The sequence below is a fragment of the Pocillopora damicornis genome, chromosome 11 (assembly GCF_964200805.1).
Source record: "Pocillopora damicornis chromosome 11, jaPocDami1.2, whole genome shotgun sequence".
Lineage (NCBI taxonomy): Eukaryota > Metazoa > Cnidaria > Anthozoa > Scleractinia > Pocilloporidae > Pocillopora > Pocillopora damicornis.
In genome coordinates, this window is record NC_142680.1 from 22,346,888 (window position 1) to 22,366,615 (window position 19,728).

Sequence of the window (19,728 nt, forward strand, 5' to 3'; positions counted from 1 at the left end):
GAGGACGAAAGTCTGTGAGAGATCGTTGTCGTGTGGAAAAACTACGATCCAAAGGCTGATGTAACGACACAACGGGGGTGAAATAGGGTACCGCTTCTGTCAAAATTCCCTTTCCTCCTGTTGATCATGATCGGTTACCTTGCAATGATATTTATATATATATATATCTGAGTAAAGCAACGGGACTTACAGAGGGTTGTACGGCTCAAATTCTAAAGTCACGATGACGGATTTTCCAACAGGGGTCTCGGCATCTTGGAGGTCTCAGTTAATTCGCCACCCATCAAATAAACGGAAATCTGGCTGAAATCTCAGCTCGCTGCAAAGATTGAAATTTCCCAAAGTGAGATAATCAGGCCGGGGCTAAAGTGAAATTCGTTGAGTCGTGTGAACTTGAAAGGGCTAGTCTACATATGACACTATACTTTTTTTGTAGGTTAGTATGGATTACAGAATCTATTTTAACCATAACTGACAGTCCTAAAGCTTGCATTAAAATTATTTAGAGCCGATGTAGAGAATTCTTACAGAGGCTGAACACACAAAGAGCAAAGGTTGTTAACTGAGGAAGTATTTGTTCACGTACTTTACAAATTCAGTGCGTTAGTATCATTATTGAAACACAAATATGAACTGCAAAGTTCCTGACCCCACCCCTGAGCAATTTTTTAAAGGAAGGTTCCACTCATGCGCAAGTTCATTATGAGCGAGGAAACTGGTGGAGCAAATGAAAACGGGACTCATTTGCTATCTTGAGGTTCTAACGCAAAACTAAAATTCACTCCTGGCAGAAACTTAAGGCCTGTTCAAACAGTGATGCTGGTAGATGATCGTCTATGATAGTTCAAACTATCATTCACTATCACTGCCTATCGTGTTTGCGTTCAAACCGATCATGATAGTTGACAAAATCACGCGATGAGATCGCGTAACTGTAAACAAATATGCACGCGCGGAGGTCAGCTATTTCGTGGGCATTTGAAATTTTTAGTCAAGCTGCGAGTTAAAGTTACTGAAGCCTTCCATGAGACAATGAGAATCAACTCCAAGATATTTAATGCGAAATTTTGACGGCTACTTCTGTCATTTTACTATTTTCTATTTCAGTTTAAGACAGTTTTTAGCAAACTGCTGACCGAAAATCATTCACTATCATCCGCTAGTTCACACGGAAAATTTTCATCAACAATCATGCGAACTTGAAAATGTCCAAAGTACGTGATAATGGATGAGAGTGACAGTTCATGCTCAAACACGCGTGATAGTTGAAAATATCCTCAACTATCACCTATCAACTATCAACTATAACCGTTTGAACGGGGCTTTAAAAATTGCAAACAATCAGACAGACAAAGAAACTGAAATAAAACTCTTCGCGAGAGAAAGCTTTGTTCGGCTTCTTGTTTATTTTTTTCCCGAGAAATTCAGCAATAAGCCTCAACCTTATGCTCTAGATCACGTTTCAGGCTCCCTGATCTCCTCTCCTGTTTCAAGCGCATGGAACGAATGATGCGCTTCCACGAACTTTTTTTTATAATGGTTACATATTTTTTGATGCTTTTGCAGCGATATCCCTTTCAAATTTGCTGATTTTTACCTTAACCCAGGGTGTGAGCACTGTCATATTTGCATAAACGCCATACTTGTTTGGTAGAGCGCACTGATCGCCCCACGAAACCAACCCCGCGACGTAATGACGCCCGCACTTCACACAAACCAGCGGACCGCCGCTGTCATATTCGCATGCGTCTATTCGACCCTCGGGATGTCCTGCACACATGGCGGTCCCGTGAATCGTCCCGTTATAGGATTTTTCTTGGTTACACACCTCCCGAGAAATGATTCTAACTTTAGCATCACGTAGAATGTCAGATTGTATCCCATTCCACTCTGTGTGACCCCACCCAGCCACGTGGCACTCCTCATTAGGAGCGAACAGGTGACTTGGGTGTGGTAAGCATGCTGGTTGTACGTAGTCATTGAATGTAACTGGACGGTCAAGTTTCATTATCGCTGCAATAGAGGAAAGACCTGCATGAGACAGTTTTGAGTAAGCGTTAACCATCGCAGGAGCCATTTTAATGGCTCCTGCCATCGCTGATCATGAGTTTGTTTTGGAGACTACAAGACGACTGGCCTCTTAAATCAGCATTCTGCAGCTCCTAGACAGTGCTCGCACCTCTGCCATGTGTCGAAGGGGAATTCATCTCGATGAAGTCCTAATTTGACAGCAATAGTGCGATTTGTGTCTAAGTACAAAATGAAACCTTCCCACAGAGAAATCGCGTGACGTCATAGTATGCAAAGTGCTAAGTTACCCAACCTTGAATCAGCTAATTCAGGGTATTTAGTTCTTAAAATAAAAAATAAGCGAAATGTTTTGAAGTATGTCATTTGCAATCCTTGTCAAATGTCCCTCTTTTAAACCATCCTCGTCTCTCGTTGTTCTAATGCATTACGTTCTTCGTTTTTATAGGTTCATATTTTCTACTTATCGTCAAAAGCACGAGCTCGAGAGATCTCAATACATAAATCCCATGGTACACCCTTTGACCTATTTACGCATTCGTCCTTGAGCAATCAGGTACACGATAAGAGCTAAGTATAGGCCGTAGTTTATCGATATCTTAACTCAGCAAAAATCTGTACAAGCATCAGTGGCTAGTAGTCGAATTATCCAAAATAAAAGATTTACTGAAAATTTATTTACGTTTATTCAGTTATTGATTTAACCGATCCTTCACCATAGATTTGTAACTTACTGATGTCATTCATGGGTGGAGTATCCTCAATTCCCTCAAAGAACATAGATTTGTAGTTTTCGTGGACTGTGATGCTGATCACGTTCCGTCTTTGCTCAAACTTGTCTTCTCGTTTTACGCGGTGATGATCTCCAAGGACTACTGTCCAGTCAGCAGGATTTTTGGATGTGCTGGGATCTGGGATAAAAATTGAAAAAGTAAGAAGCTGTTGATCCTCATATTGCAAGGGAGTATCCAGCTTTCCTTAGCATGAAGCAATAAGAGTATCGCCACTCCCCCCCCCCCTGCTTTCTGCTAGTTCCCTCCCCCCTCCCACCCATCATGCTGAAGTTTATCTCAGTTTCCTTCGTATGAAGCACCAAGAGTGTTGCCACTCTGGCGGGAACTGATCATCACAGATTGGAAAAGAAAGCTATCATAATGTATAAAACCTTATAAGGGTGGCACCATCGCAGATTCCCCCCACTCTCCCCTCCATCTGCTAGCCCCCCTCCCCCTCTCCCATCCATCATGCTGAAGCTTATGCCAGTTTTCTTTCCATGAAGCACCAAGAGTGTTGCTACTCTGGCGGAAACTGATCATCAAAGATTGGAAAAGAGAGCTATCATGATGTATAAGACTTTACATGGGATGCCACTGGAATATTTAAGATCGAATATTCCTTTTATCCGCGACAACATGAACGCGTTTTGTTAGCGAACAAATTAGCTCTTTCTTCCTAAAGCACGCACTGATCACCTGCAGAGAAGTTGTTCATACAGTGGAGCCCAGTTGTGGAACAACTCACAGTTACTCACAGTCTTCTCACGGTCTATTCACAGCTTTTTTCCTTTCCCCTCTCTCAGCTCTTCACCCGAAGTGGTGATTTACATAAATATCATACCAGAAAAACCTACAATTTCCGACCTCATATTTGTCGAACGGATATCAAACAGTTTAGAATTCTCTGCCTATTGAAGTCAGAAGTTCCGAGTCTCTTTTGTCTTTGCTTACTGAAACAATGAGCAGCAGTTAATATCCAGGTGTCAGAGATGATTGCACCACCGCAGTAGTGGGTTCCATGAAAAAACAAGGCAGCCTGCCAGGGCCACTTCCCCTGAGAACTCTGGGAGCCACCCACAATCCTTTTCACGCGTGAGACTTTACTGTTTCGTATTTTTCTGAGCCCACAATCCTGAGGAAAAGCTGAATAAGGAAAAAAGTTAACAGTGTATGTTTAAAAACTTTCTTTCAATAAAAGTTAAATGACGTCATCTCAAGTCTTCTTCGACAATCGTTCATATTGTAGTCAAATTCGAAGGGAATTCAAGAAGGTGAAAACTTGCTTGTTTTTTTCAACGACGTTACAGAACACAACCCTCCTCTTGGACGATCAAAACAACATTATTCTATAAAACGCAGCAAAAAAACAACAGCTTGCAAGATTGGTGGCCCACTTATTCCCACATGATCCTGATTTCCATGGAATAAAGCGATCAGGAGAATTACACTGACCGTTGGATGGAACACGATATCCGCCGGTTATGCCAATGATTTTTCTTAGAGAAACTCGACAGCATCGTCAACATCTACCTTTATTTTCCTGTGAGGTTGCTAAGAGGACTCTATCAACAAAGAAAACCATTGTAGCCACAGAAACTATAACTCACCAAAATCAGTCGAAGATGAAGATGATTCGCCTGCCACCGAAAAAAAAGAAAAGAATCCCTTTAAGCTTAAGTCTTCAGGCAGCTGCACAACGGTCATTTTAGTTTCTTTTAAGTCAGGAGGAAGAAATGTGAACCCAACGGGAGTCACTCGAAAACACTAAGAGACTTTGTGTCGCGCTATAACCCCATAGTTTCACATGACCCTGGCTTACGCTTGGCTAAGTGGATCCGGAAAAAAGCGGATATTGTGGCCCATTTTCGGGCTATAATGGAGATGTTGGCGAGACATTGAGACATCGAGGTACAAACAAAGTGTCTAGACGAGTTAACCCTCCTGTCCTAGGGCATGGTTTTGTTCCTGACCCCTTCTCCCTCCCCCAGATCTACCTGTTTGTTTTTCACCATGGAAAACAGGACCGAGTAGAAGAAGTATGGATCAGTTTAAATTGAGAATGAATTTGCAGCAGCGTTAGCTTTGCATAGGGTTTTCAACAGGATGTCGTGGAGCCAAATAAACTACGTGGTCACAACGGCCGATCAGACCAAAGAAAGATCTCAGAAAACGCTGATCAGATTTCAGAGTTAAAACAAATCGCCTGAAGCGCGGGAAATCAAGAATGACCGGTAGTAATTGGTTTTACTTTTGCATCTGATTGGTCGAGGTGGGGTGCGAGTTTTCTGGACCAATCACAAAGCGTTAGCGAAACCAAAACAACAGCAAACTTCTATTTCTTAATTCTCCTTTGAAATTTGCCTCAGAAAGAGCTACACAGCATTTTTTACTAAGAACCGGGTGTTGAGTTACATTCTCTTACAATTTCTTTGAGGAAAAGAAGAGAGGCTGGGGAGAAAGACGGGCTGTTATGTTCCTGCACTAATAATAAACACTTCTACCTCCAGAAGTCGATCGGAACAAAGTTACGTTATAACATAATTTATCTTCAGAGTTCAAAGATTTTCTTTCTGTTGTTTTGTTTTGATGGTACTGAAATCGTCCTAAGCTGAACTGAAAGAGACTGTTTTCGATCATAAAAAGACAAAGGAAAAACCAGTCTCTGAAAGCAGTCAAATAAGTTTCTACTTTACCCTTGAAATATCATGTTGTCGTGTAACTAAAGTTACAACAGATTGTTTTAATTAACTGTTTTGATTCCCTGCAAAGTTTAATTAAAAACCGATCAATTCTCGTCAAAATATTTGATACCAAACGGTAACTTCATAACATACTATGTACATACATGATGTAAAATACTAGGACAGATGAATCGTTTGTTTTGCTTTCCTACGGATCAATCAAAAGTCGCCGTCGTCAAGCCAATCTTTATTTTGTCCAGAACACTTGCGCTATCGTCTCAATCAAGCAAACTAAAACCATTCATGTCTTACTTACGCGCATTTTCTCGCGCTTCAGGTAGTTTGCTTGTAACGAAGACCTCATCGGCTCTTAGTGTTCTGATCGGCAATTGTGAATACTATGCTTTTGGTTTTCCGCCACTCAATCACAAAGCCCTCTGAGTCAGTAGAATGAAAACCAACGCAAAGTTTGAGAGGAAATACAAACAATATCAGCATGCATGACATGCAAAATTTCATTTAAAAAAAATTGCGTGAAAATCAAAATTGTTTACTCACCAAGAAGCGGTAGGATGCTTAAATAGATAAAACAGACTTTAAAAAGCATCTTGGTTGACTTTTACCCTGGTAATTACTGACACAGGAGGGAAAAATTGTAAACAATTGGTCAACGCTTAACTTGGAAAGGATGAAAATTAGACTGAACTTGACTTCATGCGGATGCCCGATGAATTGTACTGGACTGGACGATAAACGTACAAATAAAATAAATGCAAATATATAACTTCGAAGAGAAAATTGGCAATCAGGATGAAAACCAATTGAATGATAGTGAGCGATGCTGGTGCAGGACAAAGAACAATTATTCGAAAGATCGTCTGTGAATTCTTGAGAAGGAAAGAGTACGTGTAATTCCGCCTTCTAATGTGGATGCGACCATAATCTTTCTTCGATTTTCTCTGCTGCACGTTTAGCTCCTCAAGACCCCACAATTTTTATGAGAAACAACAGATTTTCTCTTTATTTTCATACCTATTTGACACTTTGTAAACCATTTGACCTTTGCAGAGTGTTACGCAGGTAATTAAAATGTGATTAATTTGTTTACCCAAGAAATCGACGCAATGTATGATGTTTCAATGATCACGAGCAGGTACTCGATAGAAATATCTGTTTGCTAGAGACCATTTAACTTTAAGAAATGAATCCTGTATCTGATACTGTAAAGCTTTTGCAATTTCCAAATCGTTTCGCACACAGTCGAGGCGAACTTACTAGATTAAAACGATCCGATCGCACGTTTGACATTTGGTGATGTTTTCAAGAGAAAGAAGGCCTCTTGCGTAATGGGAGTTCGCAGAATGGCAAATCTGTCTTCACAAATTGATAGTAAACGCTTAAAAATGTATAAATCAATCCAGAGGCCCTTATCAACAATGGCAACGTAATAGATGACCCAGCAGATTACCGCTATATAGATTTTACGTTTTCCAGGGATTTGGGGATTCTCGCCTAACGAGAATCCCCATTGCTTCTGTTTGGATTTCAAGCTCAAAGCCCCTTTAAGTGACTCAAAAGTCCGTAAGAATCTTTAGTTCTTTTAATATGAGGACTCAATCCGCAATAAGGTAGAGGGAATGTAATTTGGAACTGAAGGATATCTGGGAATCAAATTTGTGTTTAGAAGAACCTCACCAACAATTCAGAAATGCTAAAAATTCAAGAGCTGAATTGCGGCTCATAGCCGTTGGATCCCATTCTTAATTAATGGTGAAACCTTTACTTACCATAAAGAACGCAGCAGTGTGTAGCATCACCCGCTAGCCAAAACCATACCTCGCTAATAAAGAATTGATAACTTCACAGCTTACCTACGATGTCTCAGAACTTCTTTCCCTAAAAATATTCCCCCTTCGAATGTTCACTGTAGGTAGTGATCGTGCACTTCCCCAGTTGAAGGTCGAAAAACACCGTTCTGTTTGCGTTTTGTTTCGTAATTATGAGCGTTTGACCTAATTTTGCAGCCCAAGGACGAAGTGAACCCACACAGATAGTAACGTTGGGTATAGTACTAGAGAGGTGTAAACTTTCGTCACAAAACACCCACGTCATTTGTCTGTCAGGAAAGGATAAGGTGACCCAGACAAATGAGTCTGTAAGACCACAGCAGGGAGTTCTGATTTGACGCCTGTACGGGTATTTAAAAATCAAGCGCTTTGATCTTTGCCTGAATAGACATACGTGTAGATAGCTCATTTTCTAAAGCTGCTGGCGGTCTGGCTCGATGTTCCCAACAATGTGTAATGCAGATATCTCGGAGCCTCGAAGATAATGCCAGTTTCATGTAATGGAGACGAACAGCCCTCGGGGCATGCCAATGCACATAATCAACTCGTCTGTTGGTTGTTCTAAATGTTTTGACGAACGAAAGCCGCTGTCGTCGTCATCTCAAAGAAACTTAACATCCAAAGCCGTACGTTTGTTTATTTCCGGGGAATCGTGAACGATATGTAGGCGGAGAAGCTACACAAAAATACAAAGGATTTTAGTTTCCTGTTTTATCGTTGCGCGCCTTTGTGGCTAGCGATAAAAGGCAGGAAATAGAGGATTTGTCATTTTTGTTTCCTTATTTATATCAGTTGTTTTTTTCGTTTTGTTTTGCTTCGTTTTCTACCCTCTTTATACTACAAGCAGCTAAATCCGTGGCTCAAGTAAAACGCAATCAGCGGGAAAAATTTCCCTGAGAGAACTCTTTAAAACTGAAAGGACAGAAAAAAAGATGTTCGCGTGGCGCTTACCTACGGCCATCCGCTGATTTCTTGCGCGAAAAAGACGAGCTGTTCCTTATCTAACCAGATCCCAGCGATTCCGCCCTGGGAGACACCGCGATCCCTGTTTGAAAATCCGAGAGAGAGACCTAACAAAAGCTATAAATTTCCTTGTAACGTGCCGTAACTTTATTTAGATAAATGCAAGGTACTGATTTTGCTGACAATACTTTTCAGTGAAACGGTGCCAAAGATCTTTCCTTTAAAACACCGTTACCATTTTCCTTTGTTGAACAATTGTCTTTTTCAGGTCATCTAAACTATATATTTTTGTCCTCAACAACTCTGCTTTAGAATGTTACTCCATCATCAGCTTATTATCACTGGTATCGTTCGTTACATTATCATACCACGATCTCTTTTTCTTTATGTTCCTCTAAAACTTTTCTACTTTTTCACTTTTCTTCCCCAGTAACTTTCACATCAAACAATGCTCGATACAAAACATACTGGTTATCTAAAATAACCTATGGCCACTTACTTTCCTTATAACCGTCTGACAGATTTTTTTATAAGGAGATACATTTGACAGTAATAAGGCAAATTAACCTAAATTGATTGACCCTGAACCAGGTCATGATCATCTGCCGATCTGACGTCCCTTCTAGACAAGACCGTACGATAAGACCGCACGCCTGAGAAGATTATTACAGAAGGTATTCTTAGCAACAAAATTATGGGTCACAGCAGTATAGGTCTCGATTGTGAAACAACTACAGCTATTTCACAGCTACCATATTCGGGAAAAGGATATCCGTCTTTATGCGAAAGATAATTGACTTAATTTCGCGATTGTGTCCGGCGGAATAAGGAGGAAGGAAACTGCAAGGAATTCCACACTTCCCGGGGGCCGGTTTTTCGAAATTCCGTTGGCGATAATCCATGCAGGATAAAACATTTATCGTGTCCTTAATTAATTTCTCTTGAAGTAAAGTGTATGTTACAGCTTACGTAAGACGTAACTGAAGAATAAATATGAACATTTAAAACTGTTCGCAGAGCTACAAAGCTCTGCTCCCATCAACGGGGTCCGATTCTCTTAATTTTGAATCAATACCCGTTTAGAAATATAGCTTTTGAAGGTTGTACTTGATTTGCGAATCCACAAAAGCTCAAAACAAAATGCCAAATCGACTTGGTGTATCCCAAGTTTTGTTTCCTCAAACAGATTTCTAGAGACATGTCAATTTTTTTTCGCAGATTTTGCATGGCAGCGGTTGTTTCTTATATTTTAATCGTCACAAAAATTTTTGTGTCCGTCGTCACGAAAACGACTTCAACTTGTGTGTACTTTATTCAAATCCGACATATCTTTAATAACTGAGGAACAGACCTCTACAATACACAAACAGAGGCACACACCTCTACAATACACAAATATCACTACTTTATGTTTGAAATATCTGTACATGGGTTATGAACACAACGGTTTCTCGTTTGGGGACAGCGTATGAAACGTTCTGATGTACACGTTTGTCACCGTGCAAACATGGTCTCCCGCTGCTTTCCTTGTTGTAGAAGTGGTTGCTTGTTTTTTTCTGTTTGTTTCTTTTGGAAAACATTAGCTCTTTACGGATCCCCTATGGTCGCCTTCACAAGCACCCACACCTTCAAAGCCTACGAGGCTGTTAGTTCGTGGACAAAAAGGTCTTGCTTCCTTCAACATTTTACACCTCGACATAAGCGTCTTCTTTGTCAACATCATGGTCGCCGTCATAAAATTCCCCTTCAAATCTGTGTGAAGGAATAGGAGAATACTCGTAAGGGACCGGTTATTTTCAATCGCCTGGAAGCGAATGGGGGGGGGGGAGGGGGTTTAGAGGGATTTTAATTGTGTCATGATAAAGTTTAACTGATTCCCCACCCTCCTGTAAGGCTCTCTAGTATTCTAATGATCCCTTCTCATTGGCAGTCAAATTTCCACGCCCCCCCTTAAACTGTTAGCAACGACTGATCTTCCCTCTGTTCTCCCTGAAAGCCATGGGACCCCAGGCCCCCTTTCCCCCCCCCCCCCGTCCCAGGCGACAAATTTGACTGATCCCAAAAAGACATCTCAACCCCTTCTCTCTTAAAGTAAGAAGAAGGGAGGCGCTTGAAACCGAGCTTTACTAAGCTCTAACACCGCCCTTTCCCCCCACGTTACCTTGGGTCATCCTCCTGTCTCCCATCAGGGTCTTCCTGTTCTTCCATACTTTCCAAGCACATGAAATCCGGGGGGACCTCTTGCATCTGTACACTGGGAGCGCCTGTTAGGCACTTAATGTTCTCTATGACAGTGTGCTTTATATGGTCCAAGTACTGAAAGAAAGAAAAAAATTAAATTGTGGACAACGTTTGAACTGCTGAACACCACTACTTTGCGTAATTTATTTGTAAATTTAATTTGGAATCAGTTTACATCAAACTTACCTGTTTTGTGTTCTGATTCTCTATTCTGGCTGCGATGTCTGGATACAGGGAGAAGTCTGGCGCGAAATACTCCAAATAGTCTGTGTGGGTGAATCGAGCAATCGAATCAAACGTTAGGATCAGCAATGTACACAGCATCACCCTAGCAGTGTGCAGGACGCGTGTCATAAGAACTTCGTGATGAGCCTCGCTCACCATAGAGTCTCTGTGGCTCAGCGGTAGAGCATCGGAGCGCAGAATCCGAAGGTCCGAGGCTCGATTCCTCATGAGGACTCAGAATTTTTCCTTTGTCCCAAACTCGTGAAAAGACGAAAAACATTTTTTTTAAATGACTTTTTATGTGGCGAAGTTATTCAATCTTTAAGCACTGCGACAATAAAATTGTTCTTCGTTAACCTGATCGCCCCAAATTTCACTCAGAGCACGCTTTTAATTGGCTGTTTAAGGGAAAAGGTTTTTTTCCTGGTTGTCATAGCAGTATTAGGGACCATGTACCGCTATTAACCCTTTAATTCCCATGAGTGACCAAGACAGAATTTCTCCTAACAATATCATAGCAATATCGACCGGAAAAGTGATGAGAACAAAGAGAAGTATCAATTTGGGGATAACAAGTTGATCCAATACTAAATTCTCTGAATTAACATTATAAGAACTGTATGGTCGACAGTAAGGAGAATTACAAATTTGATCTGGGAGTTAAAGGGTTAACTAAGTCAGGCTTGATATCAGTTTACCGTTATAAGGAATATCACTTGAGATTTCCTGATCCACCAGAAGTGATGTTTCGTACGCCCTTCAAACAAGAAGAAAATCAAAGGAACAGTAGTGAAAAACTGTGCGGTCACCTTACATAGTTTTGGTCTGTGACAGCCGATCGAACAGCGCTCCATCACAATCAAAGCTATCCAGATCACAGAAAGCCAATAACAAAACCTACCAGCAACGGGCAACATTCTTAATGGTGTATCCTCCACCACCGAGAACCAACATTGGAAGGTTAAAGGTCTTCACGAATTGAACACACTCGCTGAAAATGGATTAAAAAACATATCAGCTTAAGCTGCTCCTGCTGAGAAACTTTGGACGCTGGAAGCAAAAATACTTTGATTTCATCAACTGAGTTGATAACGTGAACTGGCCACTGTAAAGAGTTTCTAGAGCTGATATTTTGAGCTTTAGCCCTTTTGTCACCATATTGGTAAGAACTTATGTATTAAAAACTAAATGTCCCATTTCTACACGACATTATTCCAGTATTGTTATTCAAAAACATGACGCTATCAACATTACTGATCCTAGCAGTATGCAGGACGCGTGTCATATGAACTTCGGTTCGTAATAGACCTCGGTCACTGTAGAGTCTCAGTGGCTCAGTGGTAGAGCATCGGAGCGCGGACTCCGAAGTCTGAGGTTCAATTCCTCATGAGGATTCACAATTTTTTCTTTGTTCCACGCTCTTGACGAGACGAAAAAACATTACTCCAGTACTTGCTTGGAGAGAGGTACTGTGGGAGTGAAGTGTTTTTCCAAAGAACAAAAGAACACAGCTTTCAGAAATGACCAAGAGTCATCCAAGTCTCCATGTCACATGCATTTTGTTAATTATTATGCTAAAAACTCGGCCGCCACTTCTCCTGCTAGTTACAGAAGATGTAGATTAAACTCCACGATTCTTACCCGTGTCCTTTGATGCTGAGGTTAAAACAACCAAGTCTGTCGCACCCAAGTGAATCAGCACCACACTGCAATAAAAAATTAAGAGAGAAAGACCACAAAGATTACTGTTTAAAACTGCGCGAAAGATACTAACATGATATCTCGCCAATACAATACACAGCATGCTTTAAAATGTACTTGACGTGAGTTGTAAGAATTGTGTAAGAGTGCTTCTATGAGACCAAAACTTTTTTCATGCTACTAAATGCGTATAAAAGAGATTGATACCGATTACAATATTTACTGATCAGTAAACTTTGTCGTTGCAACATCAGACTTTCACAACGTTTATGAGAAGGCTATCAATTATCACGAAAATCAAAACGCTGAATGATGACGACAACGTTTCTGTGATTCTTACTTGTAGAACAATGCAGCTTGGTTGATAGTGGTTCACAACTGACTGCATTATGGGCTTGAAAAGATTGGCGTAACCTGTTAAAGGAAAGATTGAGAAAGCGCATGACACACATTTAACCACGTGAAATAACTCCGTGAGACATGCATTTTTATTTCTTCTTGGGTACTTTTTGGGGTTTTGGTCAAGCACCCACAACGATAAGAATTTCCTTACAACAAAGTTGTCCACACAAGAAGTGAACCTGGCTACAAAATGTAAATCATTTTAAACCTTTTAGATGTTGTATGTACCAAGGTGAGCTGTATTAGTTGAAGTTAAGTTACAGTGGTTCTCTTGACAAGTCAAAAACGATTTTTGTGAGGGGAAAGGTATGAATTCGAAAGGGGATAAGTACACATGTAAAGTGGAGAAATGTAAACTAAGGAAAAGAACTACGGTTATGTGAACGACGGGAAAAGATTTCATCCCTGAAAGAATGAAATTAAGAGCTGTACCTTGATCATCTATTCCATCTCTCAAAGGAACATTTAGTGAGTAGTATCGTCCGTTCTCAACTCCTAATTCAAACATGTCTCCTGCAGATAAACAAATATAGGTCATGGTCTAACTGTTTATTTCCTGGAAAATCTAAATCCCACTGATGAGGAATGCTACCTCATTTTATTACTGAGTTACCGAGAACACTCTGGAGTGCTAAGTGACAGGTGTTTTGCTTACAATGTCTTTGTCTTGCGCTTGCAACAACTAGGAATATCATCTTTATTTGACGAATGAACTAAAGATTTATGTCTTTAGCAATCTATCAACTATTTTTTTGATATCTCAGGGTGAAAGTTCCCATCCGAAAGAGACTGTCATGATAGCGTCTCGATCCCCAATTCTCGATCCTCCATACTCGATACTCGATACTCGATACTCGATACTCGAGCCTCGAGCCTCGAGCCTCGATTCTCGATTCTCGATTCTCGATTCTCGATTCTCGATTCTCGATTCTCGATTCTCAATCCTCGATTCTCGATTCTCAATTCTCGATACATTCGAATATCGAGTTTCGAGTCGAGACGGTCAACTCACTTTGGGCGGCACTGTATCCAAACTTACCAGTTCCCGGAAAGAATTGGTTTCCATACTTGTGAAAGGACAGCGTCATTACCCGATCGGTCAAATAAAAGGCTTCCTACAAGTGGATTATACAAACAATGTAGAAATGTGCAAACTGTTAGTTTACACAAAGGAATACCCTATGAAATAGGTGTTTCTTTTGGTGTACTCATTCTCAAAACCGCACAATCCAGTTTCCATGGAAAACAATACATTGGAGATTTTTCCCAATTCTAAATAATTCTAGATGTTAACAGATGCAAATTAGGGATTTAAATGTAATACCTGCACTCCATCACCATGGTGGATGTCGATGTCAATGTATAACACACGGTTGTGGTACCTGAATTAAAGCAAAGAGTATGTCCCAAGTCAAACACAGTGGTAGGTAACGTGCAAACTGAACATGTTCTCACAATGCTCGATATTAGCTAAAATGTACCTGTACTTGAAAATCACTGAGTAAAACAGCAGATCAAAGGGTGCTTATGATAAGTTATCATACATATATATCTAGAGTTTGTACTCTTTTTCAGGAAAACAAATTTCAAAGACTTTTCCATCACTCAGATTGATTTTCCCAGGACTCCAAGTTTCACAATAAACCTTTCCATTTCCAATATTTCAAAATCAATTCTCCTTACGGTCCACATACATTTGTTATAACGTAAATTCTGAGAACTCAATTGCTTGAGTTAAGCCGATTTCCAAATCTTTCCAGGACCTGTAGTCTTTTTCAATAAAAAATTCCAGGATTTCCAGGTTTTTCAGGACCCATGCAAACCCTGTATATCTCCTACAGCCCAACATGTTCTTTTATTCAAAAAAAGTATTAAAAAACAAACAAACAAACACATAAAAGGGAGAAAATGTATTAAATATCACTACATGGAACTAAATTTCATGGATCACTCACTTTAACAGTTCCAGTATTGCAACCACAATGTCATTTACATAGCAGAATCCTGATGCCTTAACAGAGAACAACACATAATATTAGGATCAGCTGTTCCAGAACCATTTTTCATTGAATGGTGAGAGTAATCCAGAATTGCATCAGCTTTACTATACTTCACTCTGTGATTGGTCCCTATAATGAACTTACTACACTTGAGAAAAAAAAAGTGAACTTTGACACTTAACCCTTTAGCTCCCCGTAAAAATTAACAATCAATTAGGTAACTTCTCCCTATAATAAAAATATATTATCCAGCAAACAGGAAACAAGAATACTCAAACTTATCACTGACAAATATAACTTGTTATCCTGATTTAACACTAAATTCTTGTTATTAATTTGCAAGGTAATGTGTTGTAGATAAAGGGGAGAATTTACAATCAGATCTTGGGAGTCAAAGAGTTAATCTGACCACGACAAAAGTGATACAGCACTACTACATATAAATTTCTATAATTTCTTTTTAGTTAACCTTAAAAAAAATGAGTAACATAAAGTTAACACTTCAACAAGCTCACCTCGCATTTTTTTGCATGATGCAAACCTCCTGCCCAATTGACAGCAATGTCACAAACCTGTTTAAACAATAGAAACCTCAAAATTAGCAAAAAAGAACATCTTTTTAGATATATGAAATTCATATGTGTGCACTGTGGTGAAGAAACAAATATAAGAGATCCTCGCAGCTAAGAACACTACTAAACTAGTAGTTGAAATAAGACCTTTTGAAATAAGACCTTTTGTTCTTCAAAATTATGAAATTGTCTGTTCTATATCTTATTTTTTACCTACCCCTTGATTAAGCCTAACTGCACCTTCAAGTGAAGCACCAGTATAAATGGAACAGAAGTCAAACAGGCCAGAAAACACAGGGCTGTAGAAAAAAAAATTACTTGTAAGAAAACTCAGATAAATGGTTTCCTATTCTCTGCTTAACCATGGAAGTTGTTATCTATCAGTATCGATGGTTTCACTTGAATCGCACCGCGTTTGCCCCCTATCGAGTTCCCCTCTTCGAGTTCGCCCCTACCTTATGCTGTGTTCGCCCCCACACTTTTCGAGTTCGACCCCATCAAGTCGAGTTCACCCCTTGATTGAGTGATATCCAGATGAGTTGATTTGTGACGAAGGCACTAGCAGAATGTGCCAAATGTCACGTCAGCAACAACCATTTTGAATTTCGGCAATTGTGTGGAACCTGCTTGGGAACTGGGTTGACGGAATCAACCAAATACTCTGCGTGGGATCTGGGGTTACCAGAAATATCTGTATACACTGAACTTGTGATAAAGAGAACCACACGGTTTATCTAACGAACACGAAATGTGTTGATTGCAACAACCAGACTTGAGAAGATGCAAACCACGCTTTCATCACAACAGCATTGCTTAAGTTGTTAGACTTGTACCTGTTTAGCTTTATTTATGAAATTAAGACTGAAGAATTTACTCATCAACTTACAAATCAACTCATCTGGATATCACTCAATCAAGGGGCAAACTCAACTTGATGGGGTCAAACTCGAAAAGTGTGGGGGCGAACACGGTATAAGGTAGGGGCGAACTTGAAGGGGCGAACTCGATAGGGGGCTAAAGCGGCGGATACCTTTCACTTCCATGAGAAGGTTTCAATTTTCAATAAAATTTAGTAAAAAACAGACATACAGAACCTTTCTATGTTTCCAGAATTGCATAGGATGACATATGTGAGCTACATGTATCAAAAATAATGAAGTCACTCTCTTTAACAAGAGATTTCCTCCAATAAAGGAGAAATTTTAACACAGGCATTGGCATTAAAAAGAAAAAAAAACAAGGAAGGAAAAACATGAATGAAACAAAAGATGGAAATACTGACCAGTCCTCTCCAACGTTAAAGTTGTTCAATGTTTTGTTCTGCCCTGTGTTTTGTGGTGTTACCCTGCAATGACCAAAACAAGGCCAAGACAGTGAATAAATAAAACTTGCAGAAACATACATGTAGATTAAAACATTAGCGAATTTAGGAGAATGACAGCTGGAAATCACGCTAGATTCAGAAGCATGAAATTTCTTAGAGTTCTGGTACCACTCACCTTCGTAGAAATTGTATGTAGTCACTGGAATGAAATCTGCACATGTCATGATAAGTTGCCCTATAAGGCTTGTACACCTGTAGATAAATAGGAAATGTGTACAGTCGAACCTGTATTTAGCAGCATGGTATCAAGCCATTGCCCTGTATTAAGCAGTCACTTGTTAAAATCCCAGATTTGTCTCCTCATAATAATTGTAATCAATACCTTTATGAAGTGGTCACCTCTATAAACCCTCTAACTCTCAGAGTGACCAAGACAGAATTTCTCCTTACAATATCAATACAATATCAACCAGATAAGTGATGAGAATAAAGAAAAATATCAATTTGGGGATAATTAGTTGATCCAATACTAAATTCTCATAACTAAAATTATACAAATTGTATGGTTGACTGTAAGGAGAATTACAAATTTTATCTGGGAGTTAGAGAGTTAACCAGCTGTGGTTACCCTCTGAGGGTAATCTCTTTGTACTGTCCTCAACTTGTATTGAAAGGTCACTGAAAGTTGGATCACTCAAATAAAACTACGAATAATTTTTTCAAGCAATAACTTTTCATCCACATTTCTCTCCCAAAATCAAAGTATGTTGTATTTTCAAGTGAGATTCTGTACATTAATGGCTCAATTATGGCATAAAATGGCATTGGTTGTCATTTTGTATAATACCCCCAATCTGGAGAACTTGTATTAAGTGATCAACTTATAATATTTAAACAGTCACCCTCCCATTCCTTGTGGGAATAGTTTGACTGTACCTAGGGTATCCTAGCTCAAATTTTTCTACCTGCCTATCAGATGAGCTAAAATCTTAAAAAAGTGGCAGAAATTAAAGTGAAATTCTAGTTGCTGGAAAAATGATTGAAATGAATGCACATTAAACCCTTTACATGGTGTTAACATCAGTATGCATATTCTCTGTACTGTTCTCTATACATTTCTTAGGGCTCTGACAAGGAGAATTTGTTTAACAATCAAGAGCTGCATTAGTTGGTGATCATTTCCTTTATTCTCATGACCTTAATGTGTGATTCAGGGGTTATATTGTAGGGAGAAATTAAATGCTGGTCAGTCTTGAGGGTCAAAGGGTTACCATTGCCATACCATTGTCTGAAAATGTTTTTTTCATTAAAAGTTTTGACCATAAACACTTCTGATCATTTAAACACAGTTTGGCTGTTGATTAACAAAACCACATCCAAAACAACCCTCAATTTAGTTGGATATTTAATCTGAACTTTCAACAGTGTCAAAAGGGCTGAAAGCTCACAGTGGAGGGACAGTTACTCAACCCTTAACACCCCAACATCAGTATGGACAATCTCTATACTGTTCTCTATACATTTCCTAAGGTGGTGGCAAAGAGAATTTGTGTAGCAATCAAGAGCTTCTTTAGTTGGTGATCATGTGAAGTCGAGATGGAGGTGAAGGTTGAGGGAGCGTGTCCTGCAATACCAAGCAAACTTGGCCTGATCATGATGATGATGATGAATGTGAGAAGAAATTAAATGCTAGTTTCTCTCAGGGGTTAAGTAATTAATCAAATCAATCCTCTTATAGAGAGAGCCTGAGGTCCACTGATTGTATAAAACTGTGGTTTGGGTTAGACCATGTACAAATAACTGACCCTTAGTGTTTAAGCAATGGCTTGCAGAATAACCACTGAACCAAGGGACACCAACTGCATTTGCAGCAAATATGGATGCCAGTGTTTTTAATTCCCAAAGCATTCAAAGGCAACAATATTGAAGGGCCTGCGTAGTCATGAGGCAAGCTCCTAAAATTTCATGCTTAGTAAACAACTTAACAATAAATATTTCATAAATCAACATCAAACTAAAAGACAAAAATAGATATAGGACACCAAAATACAGACTGAGACAAATTTAAAGAGGTCTTACCTCCATCTTCTTATGAAGAGCATAGTTGAACACAAGATTATGGGTTAAAGTAAGTCTGTGAGGTTTCATTGGGTGATTAGGGCCTGAAAAAAAATATAACATTATTTAATCCTTTACACCCTAACATCAGTATGCATATTCTCCATACTGTTCTCTATACATTTTCTTATGCGCTGGCAAGGAGAATTTTTTTAACAATCAAGAGGTTCTTCAGTTGATTATCATTTCCTTCATTCCTCGGGAGAGGAATTAGAAGCTAGTCCCTCGCTGGGATAATAAAGGGTTAAGTCCTAGTAGCTTATCTGTGATATTCTAAATAAACACACATGATGCTAACGCAGTCAGAGTTTAACAGGAGTAACTGTAGAAAAATACATTCAAAAAGGAAAATGTTCTTATCCAAAGGTAGCTAAGTGTATTGAAACAGCGTATGACTAGCTTTACAGTACTTTGGAAATTATGAGATAGACGAATTAACAAATCTAACATGATTATAAGTATAAATGATTCTGTCACAAAAGGAAGACATAATTCCAATATATGATCGCACTAACAGAGAGAAACGCACCCTCAAAACATGTGCTGATGTAAAACAAAGCAAAATATATTCATTCAAAATGTAACAACCTTGCCAGGAACCTAATTAACAAAGATCAAACATACCATAGTGAAAATTTCCAACATCCTCGTCGTAAAAGTAGGCCACTCTTTTCTTCGCCATTATACACTCTTAAATTGCAAGCTCAAGTTAATCATAGCTTTAGAATAAAGCGAAATCGACCCCCAACATTCTCAGAAAACCCTACGATAGTGTTGACATCTTCGAAGGAGAGGTTCACAAAAAGTCCGCCATGATGCATGATGTCACGAAAACTCGACCCAGTCTCTT

General features: G+C 39.4%; 2 protein-coding genes across 9 annotated transcripts; both read right to left on the reverse strand.

The window, feature by feature from the left end:
- Positions 1 to 1,039: 1,039 nt before the first annotated feature.
- Positions 1,040 to 7,606, reverse strand: LOC113678385 (transmembrane protease serine 11D). Of its 8 annotated transcripts, none has more exons than XM_089187250.1 (7): positions 7,357 to 7,553; positions 6,761 to 6,859; positions 6,044 to 6,119; positions 4,412 to 4,441; positions 3,756 to 3,947; positions 2,763 to 2,939; positions 1,040 to 2,013 (listed from the first exon to the last, which is right to left on the reverse strand). In XM_089187250.1, the coding sequence occupies exons 3-7, from the start codon at positions 6,090 to 6,092 to the stop codon at positions 1,541 to 1,543; spliced, it is 921 nt and encodes a 306-aa protein (XP_089043376.1). In that variant the 5' UTR covers positions 6,093 to 6,119; positions 6,761 to 6,859; positions 7,357 to 7,553; the 3' UTR covers positions 1,040 to 1,540. The 8 variants fall into 8 exon arrangements, with proteins under 8 accessions (XP_089043376.1, XP_089043377.1, XP_089043379.1 ...); XM_089187251.1 differs by having other exon boundaries at positions 6,761 to 6,855; positions 7,357 to 7,523; XM_089187253.1 differs by having other exon boundaries at positions 6,761 to 6,855; positions 7,273 to 7,438.
- Positions 7,607 to 9,560: 1,954 nt separating this feature from the next.
- LOC113678398 (histone deacetylase 3) lies at positions 9,561 to 19,727 on the reverse strand. Its single transcript, XM_089187246.1, has 17 exons — positions 19,503 to 19,727; positions 18,840 to 18,922; positions 16,936 to 17,012; positions 16,719 to 16,781; positions 15,654 to 15,735; positions 15,380 to 15,436; positions 14,820 to 14,875; positions 14,189 to 14,246; positions 13,904 to 13,979; positions 13,297 to 13,377; positions 12,803 to 12,876; positions 12,403 to 12,467; positions 11,663 to 11,752; positions 11,460 to 11,518; positions 10,723 to 10,802; positions 10,457 to 10,611; positions 9,561 to 10,047 (listed from the first exon to the last, which is right to left on the reverse strand). Exons 1-17 carry the CDS (start codon positions 19,558 to 19,560, stop codon positions 9,981 to 9,983), a joined length of 1,281 nt encoding a protein of 426 aa, XP_089043372.1. The 5' UTR covers positions 19,561 to 19,727; the 3' UTR covers positions 9,561 to 9,980.
- Between the last annotated feature and the right edge of the window lies 1 nt (position 19,728).